At 47.6% G+C, this 26,081-nt stretch overlaps 1 protein-coding gene across 1 annotated transcript in view; it reads left to right on the forward strand.

Annotated features, from left to right (window-relative positions):
• Positions 1 to 26,081, forward strand: part of LOC139226779 (dynein axonemal heavy chain 17-like) — a 1,002,254-nt gene that overhangs the window by 355,782 nt on the left and 620,391 nt on the right. The window contains exons 17-19 of the mRNA XM_070857781.1: positions 466 to 606; positions 2,539 to 2,682; positions 14,256 to 14,438. Coding sequence (XP_070713882.1) covers positions 466 to 606; positions 2,539 to 2,682; positions 14,256 to 14,438 — 468 coding nt within the window. The remainder of the gene's footprint in view (positions 1 to 465; positions 607 to 2,538; positions 2,683 to 14,255; positions 14,439 to 26,081) is intronic.

The raw sequence follows: 26,081 nt of genomic DNA on the forward strand, positions 1-26,081 counted from the left end.
TAATCAAGCAAATAAATAAAATAATCAACTAATGTTACTATGGAAAAAACACTCTAAAGTGGACAGGTGTTGTGATATTTACCATACCAATGATCATTCTGGAATATGGTTTAACCTTGAACCAAAATACCCAATATATGCATGTATTATCATTCATTAATATATGAATAAAAAATTCAGTTGGGGTGAAACTACTCAACTCCCTTTCATAATGCTAAATAAGCACAATTAAGATCAGCTTTCATTGTAGTTAAGTCCTCACCATTTGTATCGCGCGTGTTCACACTAGTACAATTTTTCTGCTATTCACATTAGACAATAATGTTGATAGAAAATGATTAGAGCTATTTGCCTGATTTAAACAATTGCCCGATTTAAGTGGTGACAACTGTATAAATACTTGGAATTCTTTAAAAAGCTCCTTCACCATATTGGTGAATTCTTTTTACTGATTTTTTTTGGTAGGAATGGTCAGCAAACCCATTGTTTGAAAGAGGTGGCAATAAAAAAGATTCATTCTTGGACCTTGATGGACGACCAAATATGTTAAACAAAAGATACGCAATTGTTAGCCAAGATGGAGTCAAGCTTCATGCATTATTAGAGGTAAAAAGAGAAGTGTACAGTGTGTACAACAACGGAGAAGAAAATAGAGTGAATTACAGTCAAATCAGGTACAAAAAGAAAAATAAAGAGTGGGTAAAAAAGATTGGATTAAGAGAGATTAAAAAAAGAGACTGTTTATATCATCCTGTTTTTAAAAATATGAAAACTAGCATATGTCGTGTGGGATAGATCACGGTAAGTTGATAAGCTGTTTTGTAAAGATGGGAGATCTACATAGTACGCAAAATATAATTCTATTATCTGTGTCTTGTCTTTGTTCATTCATGGGATGTGGGCGTCGCTAGCAAGGCCAGCATTTATTGCCTATTCATAATTGCCCTTATTCCTGTAACATTGTTCATGGTAAGTTGGTTGATATATTTGCCCAGAATTTGCTGGAGCAGGGCATCTCATGGAGTAGCTTGTTAGTTAGAATTTTTTCCTCACCCTTCAGCTCAAAAACATTTTGTGCTGCATGTTGTGGGAAGTGCGAGCTGATAATGGTACAGCAACGGCAACGGGGCAACTAGAACTTTGGTGAATGATAGACTGTTGTTCCTATCTCCTTAACTAATGAGATTTAAACATGAGAAATAAACAGCGGAACAATGGTGAAGAAAATAGGGTGAATTGCAATCAAATCAGGCACAAAAAGAGAAATAAAGAGGGTGTGAGAAAGATTGCATTAAGAGAGGTTAAAAGAGACGCAAAGGATAAGTAAGAAAATAATGTAAACATGTAAAATTAAAAAAATCTCTATCAACAATTTATTACCTGTAAGAATGAGACTCTGCAGTTTAAATTGTTCCCTTTCTGGGCCTCATTAAAATGTACTTGCGCTGTTAAGTACCAGACCTAACTTTTTCCGACGTTTAATTGACAGTTGATGTGCAAATGCAGCAATTTCTTGAAATTCACAGAGAGGTTGAGGGTGAGCTGTTGTTTTCACTTGTGGCAATTCACAATTCATGGCGTATCTCTTCCTCAACAAGTTGTTGGACGACATGCACATCAGTAACAGCATGTGCATTAAACTCGCTGTTATTTTGGCAGAAAATTCTGTGATGTTTTATAAGGATTGAATTGTAATTGTTTGTAGTGTATAATGTGAAGTTTATGCGGCAACCTTTTACAAATTTGCCAATTTCTTGTGTACCTGCTGATCTATGGACAAAGGTGAAACAATATTGACCCTTTGTGGTACCTCCATTCACATTGCTCCATTAAAAAAATCCTGAAAAATGTTCCCACTACGGGGACAAATTTGAACTCGGAAACTTACTGGCCCATTAGTCTGACATCAGTGGAAAGAAATTATGTGAAAATCTTACAAAGGAGTACTTGTAAGGTCAGCTTTGTTCTGCAGTAGCTCTCTTGCCTCTGAGTCAGAAGTCATGGATTCAAGCCCCACTTCAGGTGAGGGAGTGTTGCATTTTTGGAGGTGTTACCTTTCAGGTGAGGTGTTTTTTAAGTCTTTCTCCAAGGGATGGAAAGGCATAGATCAAATGTTGTTTTAATGAGGTGGGACAGGTATTCCTGGGCCACCAATTTAATATTTCTGCGGTTTGGCTGGTTGGAAGCCCAGATCCAGGAGTGCCATAAAGAAGACAGCACTAGGGCTCCCACCCAAACCTTATTGAAAGGGAGTTCTGAATAGCAATCAGAAGGCTCTAGTAACGGCAGCAGTGGCTGATTTTATTGATCCACTTCCAAGAACTAGGCCTTGTCAAAGGGCAGGCCTCCGCTGGGGTGTGACTGGCCCAAGATAATGACCCAGGTCACTATATTTGGGCATTCCAAGGCCTGGACAAGAGCAATGCACTTTAGGTAATCTGTCCCGCACCCAGACTTTGGACCCCAGGAAAATCATCAGTGTTGAATAATTTGTAGTATATAAATAACTTGAATTTTATATTATTTTTCTGGCTGCAGGAAAACAGAATACTTTTTCAGGCAGATGAAAAAACTTCAAGCTGGGAGAAATATGTGAATTACATAGATAAGATGGTTGTAGAAGGCTTCCATGCAGTGGTTCAGAAGTCTCTACAATTTCTTCTCAGCAACATGGAAAGTCAGGTTTGTAATACTCAGCAGAGTCATCCTAAGCTACGGTGAAGCCCATAAGAATATTAATCTAAGTTATCGTGAAAAAAGTTTTATATACAATATTGTGAACTTCAAGAACACAAAATTTATGAACAATAGTTTTCCCCCTTTTGATCACTATCCAGTGACAACTGGACATGACAAGTCTCAGCTGTGATACGCAGTACTCAAATAGCCTACTTGCACTCACTATCATGGCTCAAGCATGAGGTGTGGCTACTTGAGTGAGATTTTAGAGGCGGCAATATCTACAGGAAAAGCCCAGGTTGTGAGTTAGCATGTTCAGGACAGATACTCACAGATGCAGATTTATATACATTAATATTCCTTGCAAACCTGTATCCCAAAAAATTGTATTCTGAGCTGAACTTTCGGTAAGCAGACAATAAATCTAAATTAAATAATAGGACAACTGAGACCCGTTGCCTGAAGTTCTGGTGCCATGTACAAACTCCAGAACGCTTCATGTGTGCTGGATAACCAAGTGTGCAGGTAGTGCCTCTTGCTGCTCGAGCTCGAGATCATGGTTTCTGAGGGGCATACGGGAACCTGAAAGTTTCCTGGATCGCACATTCCAGGAGGTTGTCACCCTACAGCTATAGACAGTTCAGGAGGATAGTAAGTGGGTGGCCATTCGGCAAGAAAGGAAGAAGCAGGCAGTGCAGGAATCCTCTGGGAGTGTGGCCCTCATAAACTGGTTTTCAGTACTGAATACCGGTGAGGGTGACGACAACTCGGAGGGGGGGCGGGGGAGGGTTGCAGTCCAGACCAAAGCTATGGCAAAGTGGGGCAAAGGACTGCTATTTCTGCAACCACCGATGTGAGTCCCATATGGTTTCCACCCTGGTGCCAGGGTAAAGGTATCAGGGAATGGGTGCAAACATTCTGCGGAGGGAACGTGGAACAGCCAGAAGTCATCGTCCATGTTGGAACCAACAATATGAAGGAAAAGAGTTGGTCAGAGTTTCAGGAGCTAGGGAGAAAGAGACAGGAACTCAAAGATGGTAATCTCTAGATTACTCCCATGTGATAGTGAATATAGGAGCAGGTTAATGCATGTCTGGAGAAATTATGGCAGGAGGAAGGGATTGAGATTCATGGATTTACATAGAATTACATAATCCCATTACCCTGCCCTTTCCCCAAACACTTAAAAAAAATTATTTTTCAAGTATTTATCCACTTCTCTTTTAAAAACTGTGAAGGATTCTGCTTCCATCACTAATTCTGGTAGGACCTTCTATGTCCTAACAATCCCCTGTGTAACAAAACATTCTCTTAACCTTTTTTTTTCTTTTGGTGATGATCTTAAATTTACAGCCTCTTGTTATCAACTCAAAGAGCAGTGGAAATTTCTCAATTTACTTTTTCAAAACCTCATATATTTGCACACTCTATTTGCACTCTTCTTAACTTCTGCACTGTCTCAATAGCCTCAATATCTTCTGAGAATAAGGCGCCCAAATCTGGACACAATATTCTAACTGTGTCTTAATCATTGATTTATCTGAAACCTTTGTAACACACTCCAAGCCACTTAATTTTTTCTATAGCCAGTAAATTACAATGTTACCGTATAAACATGCAACATATTTGTATCTTTGATATTTTAAAGATGACATTAACCCAATTAAAATAAATGAAGAAAGGAATTTAATGCATAAGTGTTAAACATTCACATGGTAATAACTCTATTGCAGTAATTTCCAGCTTATGTCTATATATTTATAAAGATATAATTGGGACCAGATTTGGAGAAGAAGGGCGATGGATGGGATGCACCTCACCTGGGCTTGGACCGATATCCTTGTGGGGAGGTTAATTAGTGTTGTGGGGGAGGGTTTAAACTAATTTGGCAGAGGGAGGGACAGCAGGATGAAGCATTAAGAGACAAGAAATGAGGTGCACAAAGGACTGGGAGAGACAAACAGCATTAGAGTAAAGACTAATTCAGAAATCGAAGGAAAGAAGGGGAAACGCAAAGCAGACTAGAATGGGTATGGAGTGCATCTGCATAAATGCACAAAGTGTGATAAATAAGGTTGGTGAGTTGCAGGCACAAATTGCCACATGGGATTATGATATAGTGGCAATAATAGACACCTGGCTCAATCAAGGGGAGAATTGGGAACTGAATATTCCTGGCGACAAGGTGTTCAGGAAGTATAGAGAAGGAAAAATAGGATTGGGGAGGTGGCAATATTAGTCAAAATACTGTTACATCACTGGAAAGGGATAATGTTACCAGAGGATTTAAAGACAGGATCTATTTGGTTAGAATTAAGGAACGATAGAAGAGCTATTACGCTCCCTGGTGTATACTATGGGACATTAAATAGTGAGAAGGAGATAGGGGAGCAAATTTGCAGGCAAATGCCAGAAAGATTCAAGAATTATAGAGCAGTGACAATGGGGGACTTCAATTATCCTAATTTAAACTAGGGGGCAGGAATTGTTGAAAAGTGTACAAGAGAACTTTCTTGATCAGTATGTTTCCAGCCCAACAAGGAAGGAAGCAGTGCTGAATCTGGTTCTGGGGATTGAAGTGGGACAAGTAGATCATGCTTTAGTGGGGGAGCATTTGGTTAATAGTGATCACGATATCATTAGATTTAGAAAAAGAAAATGTAAAAATACTCAACTTTAGGAGGGCTGATTTCAGGAAGTTGCAAGGGGGAGAGAATCAAAGTTTGGGAGAGAAAAAGTACATGAGCAGTGGGAGGCTTTGAAAGAAGAAGAAACAGTTCAGGTACAGATTAGACACATTTCCATCCCACAAGAGTTCCCTGGATGACTAAAGATATATAGATTATATATATGCAACTCCCTGAAATCAGCCTGGGATAGCTAGCTGACTGAAAGTCAGAAAGACACAAGGATCAGTGCTGGGACTACTGTTGTTCACAATTTGCATTAACAACTTAGACCTTGAGATCAAAAACACAATTTCTAAATTTGCGGATAGCACCAAATTGGGAGGAATAGTCAACACTGAGCAGGACTGTGACAAATTACAAGAAAACATTAATAAACTTGCAGAATGGGAATATAATTACTAAATGAATGTCAACATAGGTAAGTGTGAGGTATTTTGGTAAGAAAAATAAAGAGCTCACACCTTACTTGGAAAATAAGAGTCTAAATGGGGTAGAGGAGAAAATGGATCTGGGAGTACAAATACACAAATCTCTAAAAGTAGCAACACAGGTTAATACAGGCAAGGCCATAAAAAAGCAAACCAAGCACTCTGGGTTATTTCTAGGGGGATAGAATTGAAAAGTAGAGAAGCTATGCCACACTTGGAGTACTGTGTACAGTTCTGGTTGCCATATTATAAAACTGATATAGAGGCACTGGGGAGGGTGCAACAAAGATTTACAAGGACGATACCAGAACTGCGAGGTCATACCTATCAAGAAAGGATGAACAGGGTGGGTCTCTTTTCTCTTGAAAAGGGGTAATCTAATAGAGGTCTTTAAAATTATGAAAGGATTTGATACACAGAGCGACTGTTTCCACTTGTGGGGAAGAGCAATGCTAGAGGCCATCAGTATAAGATAGTCACCAAGAAATCAAAGAAGGAATTCAGGAGAAACTTCTTTACCCAGAAAGTGATGAGAATGTGGTACTCGCTACCACAGAAAGTAGATGAGGCAAACAGTATAGATACATTTAAGGGGAAACTAGACAAGCATATCAGGGAGAAGGGAATAGAGGGTTATGCTGATAGAGCTAGATGATGAAGTATAGGAGGAGGCAGAAGCGGATCATAAGCGCCGGCATGGACTGGTTGGACAGAATGCTGTATATTCTATGTAATTCTATTGTATGTAATAACTTTCAAAAGGGAATTAAATAAATACTTGAAGGGAAAAAATTTGCAGAGCTATGGAGAAAGCAGGGGAATTGGATAGCTCTTTCACAGACCCAGCACAGGGGCGATGAGCCAAATGCCCTCCTTCTGTCCTATATCATTCTATGGGCAAGCAATTCAATTGAATAATGCCAGCCGTTAGCACCTGAGTGGGACAAGGTGTTGGTGATGACAAGTTGGTGCTCAAGACATTTTGTCAATCATGTTCTCCCCCCCCCCCCCCCCCACCCCCAGAGATCTGTGTCCTTTCCAACCCTGGCGTTGAAGTCACCGGGGAGGATCAGTTTGTCGCTCCCAGGGTCGCAGGACAGGGATTTTTCGAGGTTGGAGTAAAAATCCTCTTTGGCTTCATCAGTTACATCGAGTGTTGAGGCGTATGCACTGATGACTGTGGCGCACTGGTTCCGGGATAGGGTGAGTCAAAGAGTCATGAAGCATTCGTTAGCCCACAGTGGGAGTCCACTTGTGGGGAAGAGCAACACTAGAGGCCATTAATATAAGCTAGTCACCAAGAAATCAAGTCAAGAAAACAACCAGCTCGTTTTTGATGGCGAAGCCGACTCCGTGGAGGCGGCGTTCTTCCTCTGGTTTCCCTTTCCAGAAGAAGGTGTAACCTCCACCTTGTTCCTTGAGCTGGCCTTCCCCTGCCCGCCGGGTCTCCTTTAGGGCGACGGTGTCAATATCGAAGTGTCTTAAGTTCCCTGGCAACTATGGCAGTGCGGCCTTCCAGGCTGTCGCTGTAGGGGTTGTCCATGAGGGTCCTGACATTCCAGGTCCCGAACTTCATATTAATGGAGTGGAAGATGCCTGTGCTGAGTTCTTTTAATGTGAGGTGGTTGTTGCACACCGGCTACCACACGGACTTAGCAAAACAAGGTATTGATCCAGTGGCAAACAGGCGCCGACGACTGCTGGATGGACCACCACCTAATCCGATCCAACATCAACATCAACATAGCCCCAAAGCGGAGGGGGCAGCAGAAGCAGTGCCGCAAAAACGTCAATGTCGGAGCACTTAAGGACCCAGTTAAGAGAGCCCTATACAGCCAGTGCCTCACAGCTAACCTGGTGTGCCTTGACGACCCTGAGACGCAGAATGCCCACAGCGCTTGGTCTGCCCTCCAGGGCTCCATAACCAGTGCCTGCAAAGAGACGCTCGGTCACTCAACCAGGAAACACCAGGACTGATTTGATGAGAATGATCAGGAGATCCAAGAGCTAATAGATCGCAAGCGCAGGGCATTTCTGAGTCTTAAACAACAACCCAATGCGGGAGCAGCAAAGCAGAATTACAGATGGTTCAAGGCTGAGGTCCAACAAAAAACCTGGGACCTAAAGAACAGATGGTGGATGGAGAAAGCACAGGAGATACAGCAGCTGGCCGACAACCATGATGTGTGAGGATTCGTCATTGCAGTCAAGGCCACCTACGGGCCAAACACCCAAGGCCCCACCCCACTGCTGGCCAAGAACGGGGAAACACTCATCAAGGACACTGAGGCAGTCAGGGCCCGCTGGAAGGAGCACTTCAAAGATCTCCTCAATCGACACTTTACCTTTGACTCGAGTGTTCTCGACTCCATCCTGCAGCATGTTACCCGCCACCACGTCAGTAAGACCCCAATACTGCACGAGGTAGAAAAAGCCATAAGACAGCTTAAAAACAACAAGGCTACAGGTGCGAACAGAATCCCTGCTGAGGCATTGAAATATGGCGGAGAGCCACTGCTGTCGCGAATACACAACCTCATCTCTCTCATCTGGAGGGCAGAGAGCATGCCGGGGGATCTCAGAGATGCAGTAATCGTGACCATCTTTAAAAAAGGGGACAAGTCCAACTGCAGCAACTAAAGAGGAATCTCCCTGCTTTCAGCCACTTGGAAAGTCATCGGTAGATTCCTCCTCAAACGTCTTCTTCCCGTGGCCAAGGAGCTCCTCCCGGAGTCACAGTGCAGATTTTGTCCCCTACAGAGCACAACGGACATAATTTTTGTAGCGCGATAGCTACAGGAAAAATGTAGGGGAACAGTGCCAGTCCTTATACATGGCCTTCTTCGACCTTACAAAGGCCTTTGACACTGTAAATCATGAGGGTCTATGGAGCGTCCTCCTTCGTTTCGGATGTCCCCAAAAGTTTATCACCATCCTCTGCCTGCTCCACGATGACATGCAGGCCGTGATCCTTACCAACGGATCCATCACAGACCCAATCCATGTCTGGACCGGGGTCAAACAGGGCTGCGTCATCGCCCCAACCCTCTTAATCTTTCTCACCGCCATGCTCCACCTCACAGTCAACAAACTCCCCGCTGGATTGGAACTAAACTACAGAACCAGTGGGAACCTATTCAACCTGCGGCGTCTCCAGGCCAGGTCCAAGACCACCCCAACCTCTGTCGTTGAGTTATAGTACGCGGACGACACCTGCGTCTGCACACATACAGAGGCTGAACTCCAGGACATAGTCGACGTATTTACTGAGGTGTACGAAAGCATGGGCCTTACGCTAAACATCTGTAAGACAAAGGTCCTCCACCAGCCTGTCCTCACTGCACAGCACTGCCCCCCCAGTCATCAAGATCCACGGGCGGCCCTGGACACCGTGGACCACTTCTCATATCTCGGGAGCCTGCTATCAACAAGAGCAGGCATCAACAACGAGATCCAACACCGTCTCCAGTGCAACCTTTGGCGGCCTGAGGAAAAGAGTGTTTGAAGACCAGGCCCCCCAAACTGCCACCAAGCTCATGGTCTACAGGGCTGTAGTAATACCTGCCCTCCTGTATGGCTCAGAGACATGGACCATGTACAGCAGGCACCTCAAGTTGTTGGAGAAATATCACCAATGATGTCTCCGCAAGATCCTACAAATCCCCAGGGAGGACAGGCGCACCAACATCAGCATCCTCGTCCAGGCTAACATCCCCAGCATTGAAGCACTGACCATCATCATAGGCAGTCCCTCGGAATCAAGGAAGACTTGCTTCCACTCCTAAAGTGAGTTATTTGGTGGCTGAACAGTCCAACACGAGAGCCACAGACCCTGTCACAGATGGGACAGATATTCATCAGGGGAAGGGGAGAGTGGGACTGATTTGACGCACGCTTCTGTTGCCTGCGCCTGACCTCTTCACGCTGGCAGCGTTGAGATTCGAAGAGCTCAACGCCCTCCTGGATGCATTTTTTCCACCTAGGGCGGTCTTCGGCCAGGGTCTCCCAGGTGTCAGTGGTGATGTCGCACTTCAGCAGGGAAGCTTTGAAGGTTTGAAGGTGTCCTTGTAACGTTTTCGCTATCCACCTTTGGCTCGTTTATCATGAAGGAGCTCTGCGTAGAGCAATTGCTTAGGAGGTCTCACGTCTGGCATGTGGACTAAGTGGCCTGCCCAGCGAAGCTGATCGAGTATGGTTAGTGCTTCAATGCTGGGGATGTTAGTCTGGGCGAGGACACTGATGTTGGTGCGTCTGTCCTCCCAGGAGATTTGCAGGATCTTGCGGAGACATCATTGGTGATATATCTCCAGCAACTTGATGTGTCTTCTGTACATCGTCCATGCCTCCGATACAGGAGGGAGGCTATTATCATGATCTTGGTGGTAGGTTTGAGGGCCTGGTCTTCGAACACTCTTTTCCTCAGGCGGCCGAAGGCTGCACTGGCACACTGGAGGCGATGTTGAATCTCCGCATCAATGTCTGCCTTTGTTGACAAGAGGCTCCCGAGGTATGGGAAATGGTTCACGTTGTCGAGGGCCGCGCCGCGAATCTTGATGACTGAGGAGCAGTGCTGTGCAGCAAGGACAGGCTGGTGGCAGACCTTTGTCTTATGGATGTTAAGCGTAAGGCCCATGCTTTCATATATCTCGGTGAATACATCGGCTATATCCTGGAGTACAGCCTCAGAGTGTGCGCAGACGCAGGCGTCGTCCCCATACTGCAGTTCAACGACGGAGGTTTGGGTGATCTTGGGCCTGGCCTGGAGGTGGCATAGGTTAAACAGCTTCTCACTAGTTCTGTAGATTAGTTCCACTCCAGTGGGGAGCTTGTTGACAGTGAGATGGAGCATGGCAGCGAGGAAGATTGAGAAGAGGGTTGGAGCGATGACGCAGCCCTGTTTGACCCCGGTCCGGACATGGAATAGGTCTGTAATGGATCCGCCGGTAAGGATCACGGCCTGCAAGTCGTCGTGGAGCAGGCGAGAATGTTAACAAACTTTTGGGGGCATCCAAAACGGAGGAGGATGCTCATAAGCCCTCATGGTCGACAGTGTCAAAGGCCTTTGTAAGATCGAAAAAGCCCATGTATAAGGGCAGGTGCTGCTCCCTGCATTTTTCCTGCATTTGTCGTGCTGCAAAGATCATGTCCGTTGTTCCCCATAGGGGACGAAATCTGCACTGTGACTCCAGGAGGAGCTCCTCGGCCACAGGAAGAATGCGGTTGAGGAGAACTCTAGCGACAACCTTCCCAGTGTTGTTAGCAGTCGGATTTGTTCCCCTTTTTAAAAATGGACATGATCACTGCATCCCTGAGATCTCCTAGTATGCTCTCCTCCCTCCAAATGAGAGAGATGTGGCTATGTATCTGCGCCAACAGCGCCTCTCCGCCATATTTTAGCGCCTCAGCAGGAATTCCATCCGCACACGTAGCCTTGTTATTTTTGAGCTGTTTTATGGCTTTGCCTAACTCGTGCAGCATTGGGGTTTCACTGAGGTGGTGGCGGGTTGCATGCTGCAGGATGGAGTTGAGAACACTCGAATCAAAGGCAGAGTCTTGATTGAGGAGATCTTCAACGTGCTCCTTCCAGTGGGCCCTGACAGCCTTGGTGTCCTTGATGAGTGTTTCCCCGTTCTTGGCCAGGAGTGGAGTGGGACCTTGAGTGTTTGGACCATAGGTGGCCTTGACTGCAATGAAGAATCCTCATGTGTCATGGCTGTCGGCTAGTTGTTGTATCACCTGCGCTTTCTCCATCCACCACCTGTTCTTTAGGTCCCGGGTTTTTTGTTGGTCCTCAGCTTTAAGCCATCTGTAACGTTGCTTTGTAGCTCCCAAGTTGGGTTGTTGCTTGAGGCTCAGAAATGCTCTGCACTTATGATCTATTAGCTCTTGGATCTCCTGATCGTTTTCATCAAACCAGTCCTGATGTTTTCTGGTTGAGTAACCAAGTGTCTCTTCACAGGCACTGGTTATGGAGGCCTGGAGGGCAGACCAAGCGCTGTGAGCATTGAGCATCTCAGGGTCATCAAGGCACGCCAGAATGGCTGTGAGGCACTGGCTGTATAGGGCTCTCTTAGCTAAGTCTTTAAGTGCCCCGGTATTAACTTTTTTGCAGCACTGTTTCTGTTGTCCTCCTGCTTTGGGGCTATGTTAATATTGATGATGGATCGGATTAGGCGATGGTCCATCCAGCCTTCGTCAGCTCCTGTCATGGCATGGGTGATGCTCACATCCTTGTGATTCCTGGTACATAGTCAGCAGGTGCCAGTGTTGGAGCGAGGGTTTTGCCACGATGTCTTGTATTTGTCCCTCTGCCGGAACACGGTGTTGGTGATGAGGAGTTCGTGTTCTAGACATTTTGTCAGGAGTAGGGTGCCGTTGGAGTTGTATTTCCCTACCCCCCCTCTGCCAATCAGGCCTCCCCAGAGGGCTGTGCCTTTGCCGACCCTGGCATTAAAGTCACCCAGGAGGATCAATTTATCACCTGTGAGGACACGGGACAGGGATGTCTCAAGGTTAGAATAAAAACCTTCGTCCAAGCTAACATCCCCAGCCTTGAAGCACTGACCACACTCGATCAGCTCCGCTGGGCAGGCCACATAGTTCGCATGCCAGACACGAGACTCCCAAAGCAAGTGCTCTACTCAGAGCTCCTTCACAGCAAACGAGCCAAAGGTGGGCAGCGGAAATGCTACAAGGCCACCCTCAAAACCTCTCTGATAAAGTGCGACATCCCCACGGACACCTGGGAGACCCTAGGCCAAGACTAAGTGGAGGAAGTGCATCCGAGAGGGCGCTGAGCACCTCGAGTCTCAACGCCAAGAGCATGCAGAAATCAAACGCAGGCAGCGGAAAGTCCCACCCACCCCTTCCCTCACCGACTATCTGTTCCACCTGTGACAGAGTCTGTGGCTCTCGTATTGGACTGTTCAGCCACCAAAGAACTCACTTCAGGAGTGGAAGCAAGTCTTCCTCGATTATGAGGGACTGCCTATAATGATGGGAAGCTAACAGGCTACGAAGCACTTACTGGCCGAGCACCGTGTTGTCAGCGTCTCCCGGGAACTTGAGTGCATGTGTAGCGGCGGCTCAAACAGTTAACACTGTGCCCTCTAATGCCAGTCACCTGGTTACGCCAATGAGTGTGCAATGCCCCTTTAGCGCTCTGGACATGAACTTCAGTGGGTTCACCTGCCTTACCACCTGCCGCTAATCGTGGCAGAAAAAGCAGTCATTCACAGCTCTCAGAGAAGCTTCCGGGGTGCTAATTAAAAGGATGAGCAGTTGGATCTTTATCAATTAAGAATCTGAGATGTGATTACACTTTAATTGGTGAGGCCACACCTGGAATATTGTGTTCAGTTTTGGTCTCCTAATCTGAGGAAGGACGCTCTTGCTATTGAGGGAGTACAGCGAAGGTTCACCAGATTGATTCCCGGGATGGCAGGACTGAATATGAGAGACTGGATCAACTGGGCTTGTATCCACTGGAGTTTAGAAGAATGAGAGGGGATCTCATCGAAACATATAAAATTCTAACGGGATTGGACAGGTTAGAGGCTGGAAGAATGTTCCCGGTGCTGGGGAGTTCCAGAACCAGGGGTCACAGTCTAAGAATAAGGGATAAGCCATTTAGGACCAAGATGAGAAACTTCTTCACTCAGAGAGTGGTTAACCTGTGGAATTCTCTCCCGCAGAAAGTTGTTGAGGCCAGTTCGTTAGATATATTCAAAAGGGAGTTAGATATGCCCTTACGGCCAAAGGGATCAAGGGGTATGGAGAGAAAGCAGGAAAGGGGTACTGATGTTGAATGATCATCCATGATCTTATTGAATGGCGGTGCAGGCTCGAAGGGCCGAATGGCCTGCTCCTGCACCTAATTTCTATGTTTCTATGTTTCTATTTCACATTCTTTGCTGTTTAACACTTGGATTTTTTTCTAAGTGTTCAGGTGCTCCAGCTAACCTCCCTTTTATGTACTAGGATGCCGGTATTAAAGCGTCAGAACTTCATTAGCGCTCCCGTGCTAGCGCCCCGCGATTCCAGTTTAGTGCCCCAAGAGAAGTGTGGACCGCTTCCCTTAGCGGTCTGCTCCATTCTTGGGGCGCTAAAAATAAAAAGGCAGTAAACATCACCCGGCGCTAAAGTTAGCGACCAAGCAGTGTCACCGTCTCAAACCGGGCTATAATGAATTTTTAGCCCTTTGATTCTGAACAAAAATTGTTAAAAGTAGAATTTCAGTAGAATATTTTGGTAGATATAACGTGATGTGTGAAGATTTCCACTGATTGTGTTTGCAACAAACTTATAAAAATGCAAGACCAATTTTACAATTTACACTACTGTGAGCAACAGTGGGACCTCCCAATATATTTAACAACTGATGGTGTTCAGTTGTTTATTATTTACTTCTGATTCTAATTTTACTAAATCATTTTCTTCTGATCTTTGGAATCCCTAGACTCATACGATACCGCTGTTTGAAGTACATCTTGAGCTCACTGAGTCTGATACTGAGTTTCGTCCAACTATCGGAATAGGCAGTGAATTCTATCTCCTCATAGAGAATTTGATGAATGACGTGTATAAACTGGTAGGCCTTGTACCACGTTTAGCAAAACATAGTTCTCGAAAGAAGTATCAGGTGAGACCAAAAAATAGAGTCATCCCATATAATTAATCATTCCAAAAAATTACATATTTTGCTTATTGCAGTTTCTGTGATGTTAAAAAAGTAACATTTCTGAAAATATTTAAAGCTATATAATAATAACAAAAAAATATCATGCAGCCGAAATTGGCCTCTTGTGCGCCTGCCGTTAGTGCCTCCCGGAGGTGCCAACGGGGCGCAAAATGTTTTTCGCTGGGGTGCGGCGATAACAGCGCTCCCCATGGAATTGGGAAGCCAGAAGCGCCCTTCTCATCTGCGCGTGGCGATAATGATGTTATTGCCGTGTGCAGAGCCACGTTACTGCCCTGGAAGTGAAATTTGGCCATGCACCCTCACTTACCGCCTGGCGGTGACCACGACAGTTCCACTGTCGAGTTGGAGTCAGGAGTCGGCTGGAGCAGCACTATTTAAAAGCGCCATCCTGAAATAAAAAATGTTGTCGGCCATTACTCTTTGCAACTTGCTAACACATAGGCAGAGTGGCTGGTGGATAGATCGCAGCGATTTTGACTTCTGACTCCTAACTATTTCCCTGTATCATTCAGGGCAGATTTGAAATCACAACATTTATCTCGTTTTATGGCGGCTGTGTTGGCACTTGACCTCCTGCTAGACGCCACCATCGGAGGATACTTAGATGAAGACAAAGGCGGAGGAAAATGCAGCAAAATGTGGCCAGAGGGGGAAGGCCCAACAGGGCTGGCAACAGGAGACCTTACCCTCCCAGGGTGTTCCGGCAGCAGTTCTCCTACATCAATTTCTCTGAGGAACAGTGTGTTCAAAGGCTGCACTTCAGCAAGGAAGTGGTCACAGAGCTCTGCCAGCTTCTGCAACCAGACCTCGAGCCTCAGACCACGGTGAGGACGGCTCTCTCAGTGGCAGTCAAGGTCATCATCGCGCTCAATTTCTATGCCAATGGATCCTTCCAGGGAGCAACAGGAGACATCTCCAACATCTCCCAGTTTGGCGTCCATTGTTCCATCCACGAGGTCACAGATGCTCTGTACAGAAGGAGGAGGGACTACATTTCCTTCCCCATGACCAGAGAGAAGGAGCACGAGCGTGCATGTGGCTTTGCCAGGATAGCAGGCTTCCCCATGGTGCAGGGTGCCATACTGCACCCACGTCACTTTGCGGTCACCGCATCACATTCTTGAGGTCTTCCGTAACCGCAAAGGCTTCCACTCACTGAATGTGCAGCTGGTCTGTGAACATAAAAACAGAATCCTCACCGTCAATGCCCGCTATCCTGGCAGCAGCCATATGATGCCTTAATCCTGCGCCAGACCGATGTGCCAGCTCTGTTGCAGCCACCACATCAAGCTCGTGGCTGGCTGCTCGGAGACAAGGGCTAGCCGCTCTCCACCTGGCTCATGACTCCCCTCCACAACCCCACCATTCCTGCCCAGCACTCATACAAGGAGACCCATGCCGCTAACAGGAACATCATTGAGCAGACCATGGGAGTGCTGAAGCAACGGATCCGTTGCCTTGACCGCGAGGGAGGAGTCCTCCAGAACTTGCCTGAGTGGGTGTCCCTATTCGTTGTCATCTGCTGCATATTGCACAACCTGGCCATCATGAGGGCACAGTCATTGCCATCAGGCATAGCTGCATCACCTGAGGAGGAAAAAGAGGAGCAGGAGCAGGAACAACAGTGACGGAGGAGGCAGCGAGCCCATCGCGAATCTGCAAGGGAGGGCCATGACCGTCTCATTAGAGTTCGGTTCCAGTTTGACAGCAGTCAGAGCACGTGTGGCATTCAGCTGAGACTGTTATGCCAGCAGTCATTGATGCTTGACATCAGTCAGACCATTCATGAGAGCAGTCTTGAGCTTCGATGCCACCAACCATTGTCTGCATTACAGCACTAAGACATTGAATTGCTTCCATCTGTGCTGCAATGGAAGTTGCCACATTGTCCATGACAGGTGCCATGAGGTCGTGATCCACACTGTCTCGCTGGGAGTCCACCATCGTATGCAGACTGGCAATGATGGGCTCCATGGTGTGCACAGAGCTCTGTGCACTGCTGGAGGTGGTCTCCTCAATGCTCCGTACCACTGCCGAGATGCTCTCGGGCACCTTTGCCATTGCACCTATGATGTTAGAGTGCTTGGTCATCACCCTTTGTATGAATGCCTCCCCATTGAGCACCTCATCTGAGTCCTGTGGCGCAGAACTCGCATGCGAGCTTGCCCTCCGTGGAGATGGCTCTTGGGATTCCCTTTCCCCTTGGCCTTGCAGCAGCCCACTCGGACCTGGTGCACCACCCAGTGCAGATCCCTCTACTAGCCTAATATCTAAGGAAAGCGTAGTGCCAGTATTTGAACTGGTGCCTGTGAGTAAGAGAAGCAATAACGCAGTGCTCGGCTCTTCCTTTCCCTGCTCTTCCTCTTCCTCCACAATGTCTTGGGGGGCTCAGGTGCAGGATGGACAGCTTTTGTCTGGTTATCTGAAAGCATGAATAGCACATGACTCGCATTAAGGTGAGCGCAGTTGGCAGGAATAAAGCAAGGAATCTGGTGTGGGGGGAAGTGGTATGAGAGAAGTAGAGGGGATTGGAAAGTGATAAAGCATTCTGGTGTCTGGTGGTGGGGCTGGGGGGAAGTGGTATGAGAGAAAGAGAGGGGATTGGAAAGTGATAAAGCATTCTGTTGTGGCAGGGGTGGGGTGGGGGTGGGGGGGAAGTGGTATGAGAGAAAGATAAGGGATTGGAAAGTGATAATAAAGCATTGTGGTGTGGGGGGGAAGTGGTATGAGAAAAGGAGAGGGGTTAAAGATACCGTTGTTGGCTCCAGTAGAGTCTACGTCTCCGCCAGCCATGGCGCCCACCACCTGCAGGCCAATGAGCCCCAGCACTCATTCCTCATGGTCAGAGTGGGGCTGCAGTTCAGGTTCCCCTCCTTCAGTCCTCTGCTGCTCCCATCTGTTATATGCCATCTTGGCCTGCAAAAGAAAGGAACTAGCGTGAGTAAGAGTCCAGCTATATATGTGGAAGATATGCCTGGCATGGATGAATAGCTGTGAATGAAGTCAAGGCATGAGATGATGATGTGATGTGAATATCTGCAGATGCTTGATGGTTGAGTGGTGTGGAAGGGGTGGTTTGCACAATGTGTGCAGACAAATGTTGAGAGGCTGGTATGGAGGAGGTGTGGAAGCTTATACTCACCTTCACCACCCGACATAGGTCATTGAATTTTTTGCCGCACTGGGTGAGGCTTCTCTGCAACACTGTGCTGGTCGACACCTCCTGGGCCACCTCTTGCCACATGGCACAGAAAACCTGCGGTGATGACCTCCTTCCCTATGCAGGGTACAGAGACTCCCTCCTTGTCTCAACTGCCTCCAACGATGCCTACAGAGCCACATTGTTGAATCTTGTAGCCCTCTCCCTTGAAGGGGGATTAACAGCAGGCAAGCTGATTTTGCAAGCTTCCTCGGCTCCAGAGATGTGTGACTGACTTCAACAATGCTGAAAATGAATAGCAGAAGGTTCAAATGACCTCCCCTTTAAGAGCCAGATGGAGCTGGAGTCAAGGATCGAAGACTGATTGCTGAATGGAATTACCTGAAATTGGGTAAGTGGCTGTGAATAGTGCCCATGCAGCGCCCAGCTGAGGCCATTAGTGCCTCATTTACCGCCCCCTCCACTCTTGGGGAGAAAACGCCTAATTTTGTACAATTTGGCAAGGCATGTCGCCAGGCGCTAAATTTTCTCAAGGTAAAGAATTACAGCCCCAAACTGGGCGCTACCGAATTTTTCCCCTCTCATTACTGCAGTGTGCAAAAACTGGCTTTTTGTTTTTATAAGTTACATATAGCAAGCTACTTAAAACTACCAAAAATAGACAAATATAGAAATCGTTTACATTCTAGTGGACACTTATTCTAGTTTTATTTTTGCTAAAATTAACTTGAAAAACTATTGGCACGGAATTTACTGCAACGGCAACGGATGAAAGCCATAAATTAATAAATTGTGCTCCAGTGGCAAATTCTCTTACCATTCATTATTCTGTTATACTTTATTGAGGCCACAATTAGCTTCCTGAGGGAGAAACTGTTCTACATAATGTAAAGCAGATTATTATTGTCTGTTTACTTGCCTGTACATACAGTATTTCAATGGTCAGAAATTTAACTATACACTGTGATCTGATTCAAATCCAAGGTTACCTTGAATTATCATCGTGATATCAATACATAGGATTTATTTTACATAGGGAAATAATTTGGGAATAATATGGGAATAATTATACTTTAACACATTTGTCGGAATTAATCTAATAGTGCGATTTCTTTGTTATGGTGGCAACATTGAAGCGCTTAACTCAACAGCATAAAGTAACAGGAAATATTCTCTTACCCTAATTATTACAATGGAAATGATTATGATTCCAAATGATGTATCTCAATGAAAGTGCTTTGATCAATGACTTATTGGGACTGAAATTCGGTGCAGCCAGAAAGCTGGTGGTGTTAACGCCCTTTTTCCCCGATTAGCGCTGCAAAGTTTGGCCATTGGATCCAAAATCAGCTTTTTGACCACAAAAATGTGTTCCAGTCTTATTAGCCCTTCAAACCTGAAAGTTTGCACTTAATTAGGGCGTTGTTCCCTTGGGGAAATTCACCCTAGGGTGATGTGGCAGCTGCCATTGCAGCACAGGCAAGAGGGAACGAGCGTATTGGTGCTGCTTTGGAGAGGATGGCCGCGGCTCTGCAAGAGTTGACATAGTGTAAGTGCTGTCATATCTGGTGGCTTTCAGACTGTTCGCATGCAGTCTCAGCTGGATGCCCCCGAGACCTCAGTGTTGCTTTCGCGGCTGGGTCTACCACGGGTCACGGGGGACCTTCCGGTGTGGCACTACAGCACCAACCTGAGCTCCCTCAGAAAGGTGCAACGAGACCTGGGTGTCATGGTACATCAGTCATTGAAGGTTGGCATGCAGGTACAGCAGGCAGTTAAGAAAGCAAATGGCATGTTGGCCTTCATAGCGAGGGGATTTGAGTACAGGGGCAGGGAGATGTTGCTACAGTTGTACAGGGCCTTGGTGAGGCCACACCTAGTATTGTGTACAGTTTTGGTCTCCTAACTTGAGGAAGGACATTCTTGCTATTGAGGGAGTGCAGCAAAGATTCACCAGACTGATTCCCGGGATGGTGGGACTGACCTATCAAGAAAGACTGGATCAACTGGGCTTGTATTCACTGGAGTTCAGAAGAATGAGAGGGGACCTCATAGAAACGTTTAAAATTCTGACGGGTTTAGACAGGTTAGATGCAGGAAGAATGTTCCCAATGTTGGGGAAGTCCAGAACCAGGGGTCACAGTCTAAGGATAAGGGGTAAGCCATTTAGGACCAAGATGAGGAGAAACTTCTTCACCCAGAGAGTGGTGAACCTGTGGAATTCTCTACCACAGAACGTAGTTGAGGCCAATTCACTAAATATATTCAAAAGGGAGTTAGATGAAGTCCTTACTACTCGGGGGATCAAGGGGTATGGCAAGAAAGCAGGAATGGGGTACTGAAGTTGCATGTTCAGCCATGAACTCATTGAATGGCGGTGCAGGCTAGAAGGGCTGAATGGCCTGCTCCTGCATCTATTTTCTATGTTTCTAAGTCAGACTGAACCCTCCCAGGAGGGTGTTGACCAGTCTCCAGCTGGTCCTTCCAGGCCCAAAGCTGTTCGAGGGCATCCTAGAAGGACATCTGCATTTCCACACAGGGAACACAGCAGCCTTCCCAGACCCATGAGGCAGCCACAGGGGAGACATTGAGGTGAAGTTGCAGGTTAGGCACGCTAAGATCATCATAGGCAGTCCCTCGTGTCGAAGATGACTTGCTTCCACTCTAAAAGTGAATTCTCAGGTGGCTGAACAGTCCTATGTGGGACCTACAGTCTCTGTCACAGGTGGAGCAGACAGTGGTTGAAGGAAAGGGTGGGTGGGGAGCCTGGGTTACTGTACGTTCCTTCTGCTGTCTGCGCTTGGTTTCTGCATGCTCTCGGTAATGAGACTTGAGGTGCTCAGATGAACGTCTCCCTGCCTTTTTGGGTAGCACTACGCGGTTACCCCACAACAGGCAGTCTGCCTGAATGGACAGCTTGTCCTTTCGCCGCTGGAACGGCTTGATTGGCTCTTGCATTTCAACGGGGATGCTGGCCCAGTTCCCATGCAGTACACAGTTATTTACTAGGGACAGCAGAGGATCTTGGCTGGTCCAAGACCTAATCTGGCGGGTCCTGACAGGTGATTTATCATTTTCAAACGCTTCCATGACCATCAACAAGTCTGCGGGCTGCGCCACCATCAACAAGTTTGCAGGCTATTTCCACCCCGTGGTGGGCAATGATAGCCGACTGAGAGCATCCGCACAGTTCTCGGTGCCTGGCGGATGGTATATGTTGTATCCTTACACACTACAGCAAATCAACACGAGGCACATACTGGAGACAAGGTCACTCTGTGACCTGTACCTATATTCACAGGACCAAGAAGTGATGACACTGCGTGGGACCTCCCTTTATATACCTGGATGACCAGATGAGGAGTGTCTCCCACAAGTTCACCCCCTGTGCTCAAGGTGTGCACTTCTCAGGTGTACACAGTGTACAGTGTAGTTACATAAAGGTTACAGTTATGTGAAGGTTACAAACATGACATCACCTCCCCCCAATGTCTTTGGGTCAAAAATTGAGTCTTTCAGACGGTCGACGCTCTCTCGTGGAGTGCCGCAGTTGGGGCTCTGGTTGTTGAGCCTTGGCATGCGTCTTTGTCACCTGTGGTGATTCCGGCTCGTCCGGGCTGGCCGCAGGGACTGTGCATGCTGCTGACGGTTCTTGTTGCTCGTTCTCTGGCAGTGGTGTGGGCAGCATCTCATGATGTTCCTCAGGTTCCTCAGTGTTCACGCTGAACCTTTTCTTTACTTGGTCCAGATGCTTGCGGCATATCTGCCCATTGTTGAGTCTGACCACTATGACCCTATTCTCCTCTTTACCAATTACAGTATCCTCGAGCCACTTGGGCCCCACAGCGTGATTAAGAACAAATACAATGTCATCGATGTCTATCCATCTCCCCTTTGAGTTACGGTCGTGGCACTCATTTTGGGACTGGCGCTTGCCCTCAACAATGTTTGACAAGACTGGATGAATGAGGGACAGCCGAGTTTTAAATGTACGTTTCATGAGTAGTTCCGCTGGTGGGACTCCCGTGAGCGAGTGCGGTCGGGACCTGTAGGCCAGCAGGAGGCGCGATAGACGGTATTGAAGGGAGGGTCCTTGAATCCGGAGCATGCCTTGCTTTATGATTTGGACCGCACGTCCCGCCTGGCCATTGGAAGCCGGCTTGAACAGCGCTGTCCTGACATGTTTGATGCCATTACCCGACATGAACTCCCGGAATTCATAGCTAGTGAAACACGGGCCGTTGTCGCTAACTAGGATGTCCGGCAAGCCATGGGTCGCAAAGACCGCACACAGACTCTCCACTGTGGTGGATGTCATGCACAAATTCAATATGATGCACTCGATCCATTTCGAGTACGCATCAACAACAATGAGGAACATTTTTCCCATGAATGGGCCCGCGTAGTCTACGTGAATACGTGACCATGGCTTGGTGGGCCAGGGCCACGGGCTGAGTGGGGCCTCCCTGGGGGCATTGCCCAGCTGGGCACACGTCGTGCACCTGCGAACACAGTGTTTCAGGTCTGCATCAATTCCCGGCCACCATACATGTGACCGGGCAATGGCCTTCATTTGCACAATGCCTGGGTGCTCGCTGTGGAGTTCCCTGATGAATACTTCTCTTCCCTTCTGGGGCATGACTTACCCGGCTGCCCCATAATAGGCAGTTGGCTTGGATGGAGAGTTCATCTATCCATCTGTGGAACGGTCTGACCTCTTCAGGGCATGCTCCGTGTGCGGGCACCCAATCCCCAGTCAGGACACATTTCTTAATCAGAGATAGGAGGGGATCTCTGTCCAGGTTTTGATCTGGTGGGCTGTGATGGGGGAGCCTGCGCTGTCAAAGGCATCGACAGCCATGACCATCTCCGCGCTTTGCTCCGCTGCCCCCTCAGTGGTGAACTGTGGAAGCCTGCTGAGCGCGTCAGCGCAATTTTCGGTGCCTGGCCGGTGCCATATGGTGTAGTCATACGCAGCCAGCGTGAGAGCCCATCGCTGTATGCGAGCTGACGCATTGGCATCGACAGCTTTGCTGTCGGACAACAGGGATGTTAACGGCTTGTGGTCCGTTTCTAACTCGAACCTTCTTCTAAAAAGGTACTGGTGCATCTTTTTCACCCCATAGACATGCGAGTACCTCCTTTTCAACCATCCCATACCCCCTTTCTGCTTGGGAGAGCGACCTGGAGGCATAAGCCACAGGTTGGAGTTAGCCCTTATCATTACTCTGCAGCAACACGCACCCAACCCCATAGGATGATGCATCGCATGTCAAAACCAATTTCTTACAGGGGTCGTACAGGGTCAATAACCTATTAGAACAAAGCAGGTTCCACGCCCGATTGAAAGCCCGTTCCTGACAGTTCCCCCAAAATCAATTGTAACTCTTACGCAGAAGCACGTGTAGCAGCTCCAACAATGTGCTTAAATTTGGCAGAAAGTTCCCGAAATAGTTCAATAGTCCCAGAAATGAACGCAACTCCGATGTGTTGCCGGGCCTGGGCGCGCGACGGATCGCCTCTGTTTTGGATTCGGTAGGCCGGATCCCGTCTGCGGCAACCCTCCTGCCCAAAAACTCGACCTCTGGGGCCAAAAACACACACTTGGACTTCTTTAGTCACAGGCCTACCCGGTCCAATCGGCGTAGCACCTCCTCCAGGTTGTGGAGGTGTTCCTCGGTGTCTCGACCTGTGCTAAGGATGTCGTCCTGAAATACGATTGTTCCGGGGATGGATTTGAGCAAGCTTTCCATGTTCCTCTGAAAGATAGCGGCTGCTGAACGAATGCCAAACGGACACCTGTTGTAGACAAACAGCCCCTTGTGCATGGTGATGGTGGTCAGTAGCTTGGATTCTTCGGCCAGTTCCTGGGTCATGTGGGCCGAAGTGAGGTCCAACTTGGTGAACAGATTGCCGCCTGCCAGCGTGGCAAAAAGATCCTCCGCTCTCGGAAGCGGGTATTGGTCCTGAAGGGACACTCGGTTGATGGTGGCCTTGTAGTCACCACAGATCCTGACCGAGCCATCCGTTTAGAACAGGGACGATGGGGCTTGCCCAGTCGCTGAATTCAACGGGCGAAATTATGCCCTCTCTTAGCAACCTGTCCAACTCATTCTCAATTATCTCCCGCATCACATACGGCACAGCTCTGGCTTTGTGGTGCACTGGTATGGCGTCCGGGGTGATGCGTATCACTACTTTGGTGCCTTTGAAAGTCCCGACGCCAGGTTGAAATAATGACTCGAACTTTTGTAGGACCTGTGAGCATGAACTTTGCTCCACAGATGAAATGACGTGTACATCCCCCCATAGCCAGCTCCTCCCCAAAAGCACGGGACCATTTCCCGGGACAGTCCAGAGTGGCAGCCGATTCTGAGATCCATTATGTGTGACCACCAACATTGCACTGCCTAGCACTGGGATGATCTCTTTGGTGTATGTCCGTAATTGCGTGTCAATGCGTTTAAGTTTGGGTCTGCCAGCTCTGAGTGGCCACAGTTTCTCGAATTGTTGGACACTCATAAGTGAGTCTTTCATCAACATCTTAGGTCCACAGCTGGTCAGTAGTTGCGCCCTCCGATTGTCATCCGCTGCCGCTCTCAACCAGTCCTTTGTGACAAAACTTTGCTGGACCCTCTCAACGAAATCGTCCCAATCCTCACCAACACAGTACCGTTCCTCCGTGCGACCGGTGGCCATTCTCTTGAGTCGTTGATTCCCATTTCTCGTCTCGAAATGTTGTGTCCTTACACACTACAGCAAATCAACACGAGGCACATACTGGAGACAAGGTCTCTCTGTGACCTGTACCTTTATTCACAGGACCAAGAAGTGATGACCATGCGTCAGACCGCCCTTTATATACCTGGATGACCAGGTGAGGTGTGTCTCCCACAAGTTCACCCCCTGTGCTCAAGGTGTGCATTTCTCAGGTGTATACAGTGTACAGTGTTGTTACATAAAGGTTACAGTTATGTGAGGTTACAAACATGACAGTATAGTTATACGCTGATAGCGCGAGTGCCCACCTTTGTATGCGGACTGAGGCATTAGTATTTATCCCCTTGTTTTCAGCGAACAGGGATGTGAGGGGCTTGTGATCGGTTTCCAGCTCAAATTTGAGGCCAAACAAGTACTGATGCATTTTCTTTACCCCGAACACATACGCTAATGCCTCTTTCTCAATCATGCTGTCGGCCCTCTCGGCCTTAGACAAGCTCCTGGAAGCATAGGCGACAGGTTGCAACTTCTCCATAACGTTAGCTTGTTGTGGTACACACCCGACTCCGTACGACGACGCGTCACATGCTAGCACAAGTCTTTTACAGGGGTTATACAATACAAGCAGCTTGTTGGAGCACAAAATCTTTCTGGCTTTTTCAAAAGCAATTACTTGTTTTTTTCCCCATATCTAGTTCTCACCTTTGCGCAATAACACATGTAGGGGCTCTAAAAGGGTGCTTAACCCCGGTAGGAAGTGACCAAAATAGTTGAGGAATCCTAGGAACGACCGCAGCTCCGTGACATTCTGTGGCCTGGGCGCGTTCCTGATAGCCTCTGTCTTGGCGTCTGTGGGCCGAATGCCATCCTCCGCGATCTTTCTCCCCAAAAACTCCACTTCTGTGCCATGAAGATGCATTTCGACCTCTTCAGCTGCAGCCCTATGCGATCCAGTTGCTGGAGGACCGCCTCCAGGTTTTGTAGGTGCTCGGCGGTGTCCCCCGACCCGTGACCAATATGTTGTCCTGAAAGACCACCGTGTGTGGTACCTACTTGAGTAGGCTCTCCATGTTTCTCTGAAGATTGCTGCAGCCGACCGAATTCCAAACGGGCATCTGTTGTAGATGAACAGTCCCTTGTGCGTGTTGATGCAGGTGAGGCCCTTCGAAGACTCCTCCAGCTTCTGCGTCATGTAGGCCGATGTCAGGTCGAGCTTGGTGAATGTCTTGCCTTCTGCCAGCGTCACAAATAGGTCGTCTGCCTTAGGTAGCGGGTATTGGTCCTGCAGCGAGAAACGATTAATAGTTACTTTATAATCGCCGCAAATCCTGACCGTGCCATCACTTTTGAGTACTGGAACAATCGGGCTGACCCACTCGCTGAATTCCACTGGGGCGATGATGCCCTCGCGTTGCAGCCTGTCCAGCTCGATTTCCACTCTCTCCCTCATCATGTGAGGTACCGCTCGCGCCTTGTGGTGAATAGGTCATGCCTCTGGGACCAAGTGGATCCGCACCTACGCCCCAGAAAAGTTTCCAATGCCTGGCTCAAAAAGGGAAGGAAATTTGTTAAGAACCTGGGTACGTGAGGCCTCATCGACATGTGATAACGCTCGGATGTCATCCCAGTTCCAGCGGGATTTTGCCCAGCCAGCTCCTTCCAAGCAGTGTGGGGCCATCGCCCGAGACAATCCAGAGTGGCAG

Source organism: Pristiophorus japonicus, chromosome 16 (assembly GCF_044704955.1).
Source record: "Pristiophorus japonicus isolate sPriJap1 chromosome 16, sPriJap1.hap1, whole genome shotgun sequence".
Lineage (NCBI taxonomy): Eukaryota > Metazoa > Chordata > Chondrichthyes > Pristiophoridae > Pristiophorus > Pristiophorus japonicus.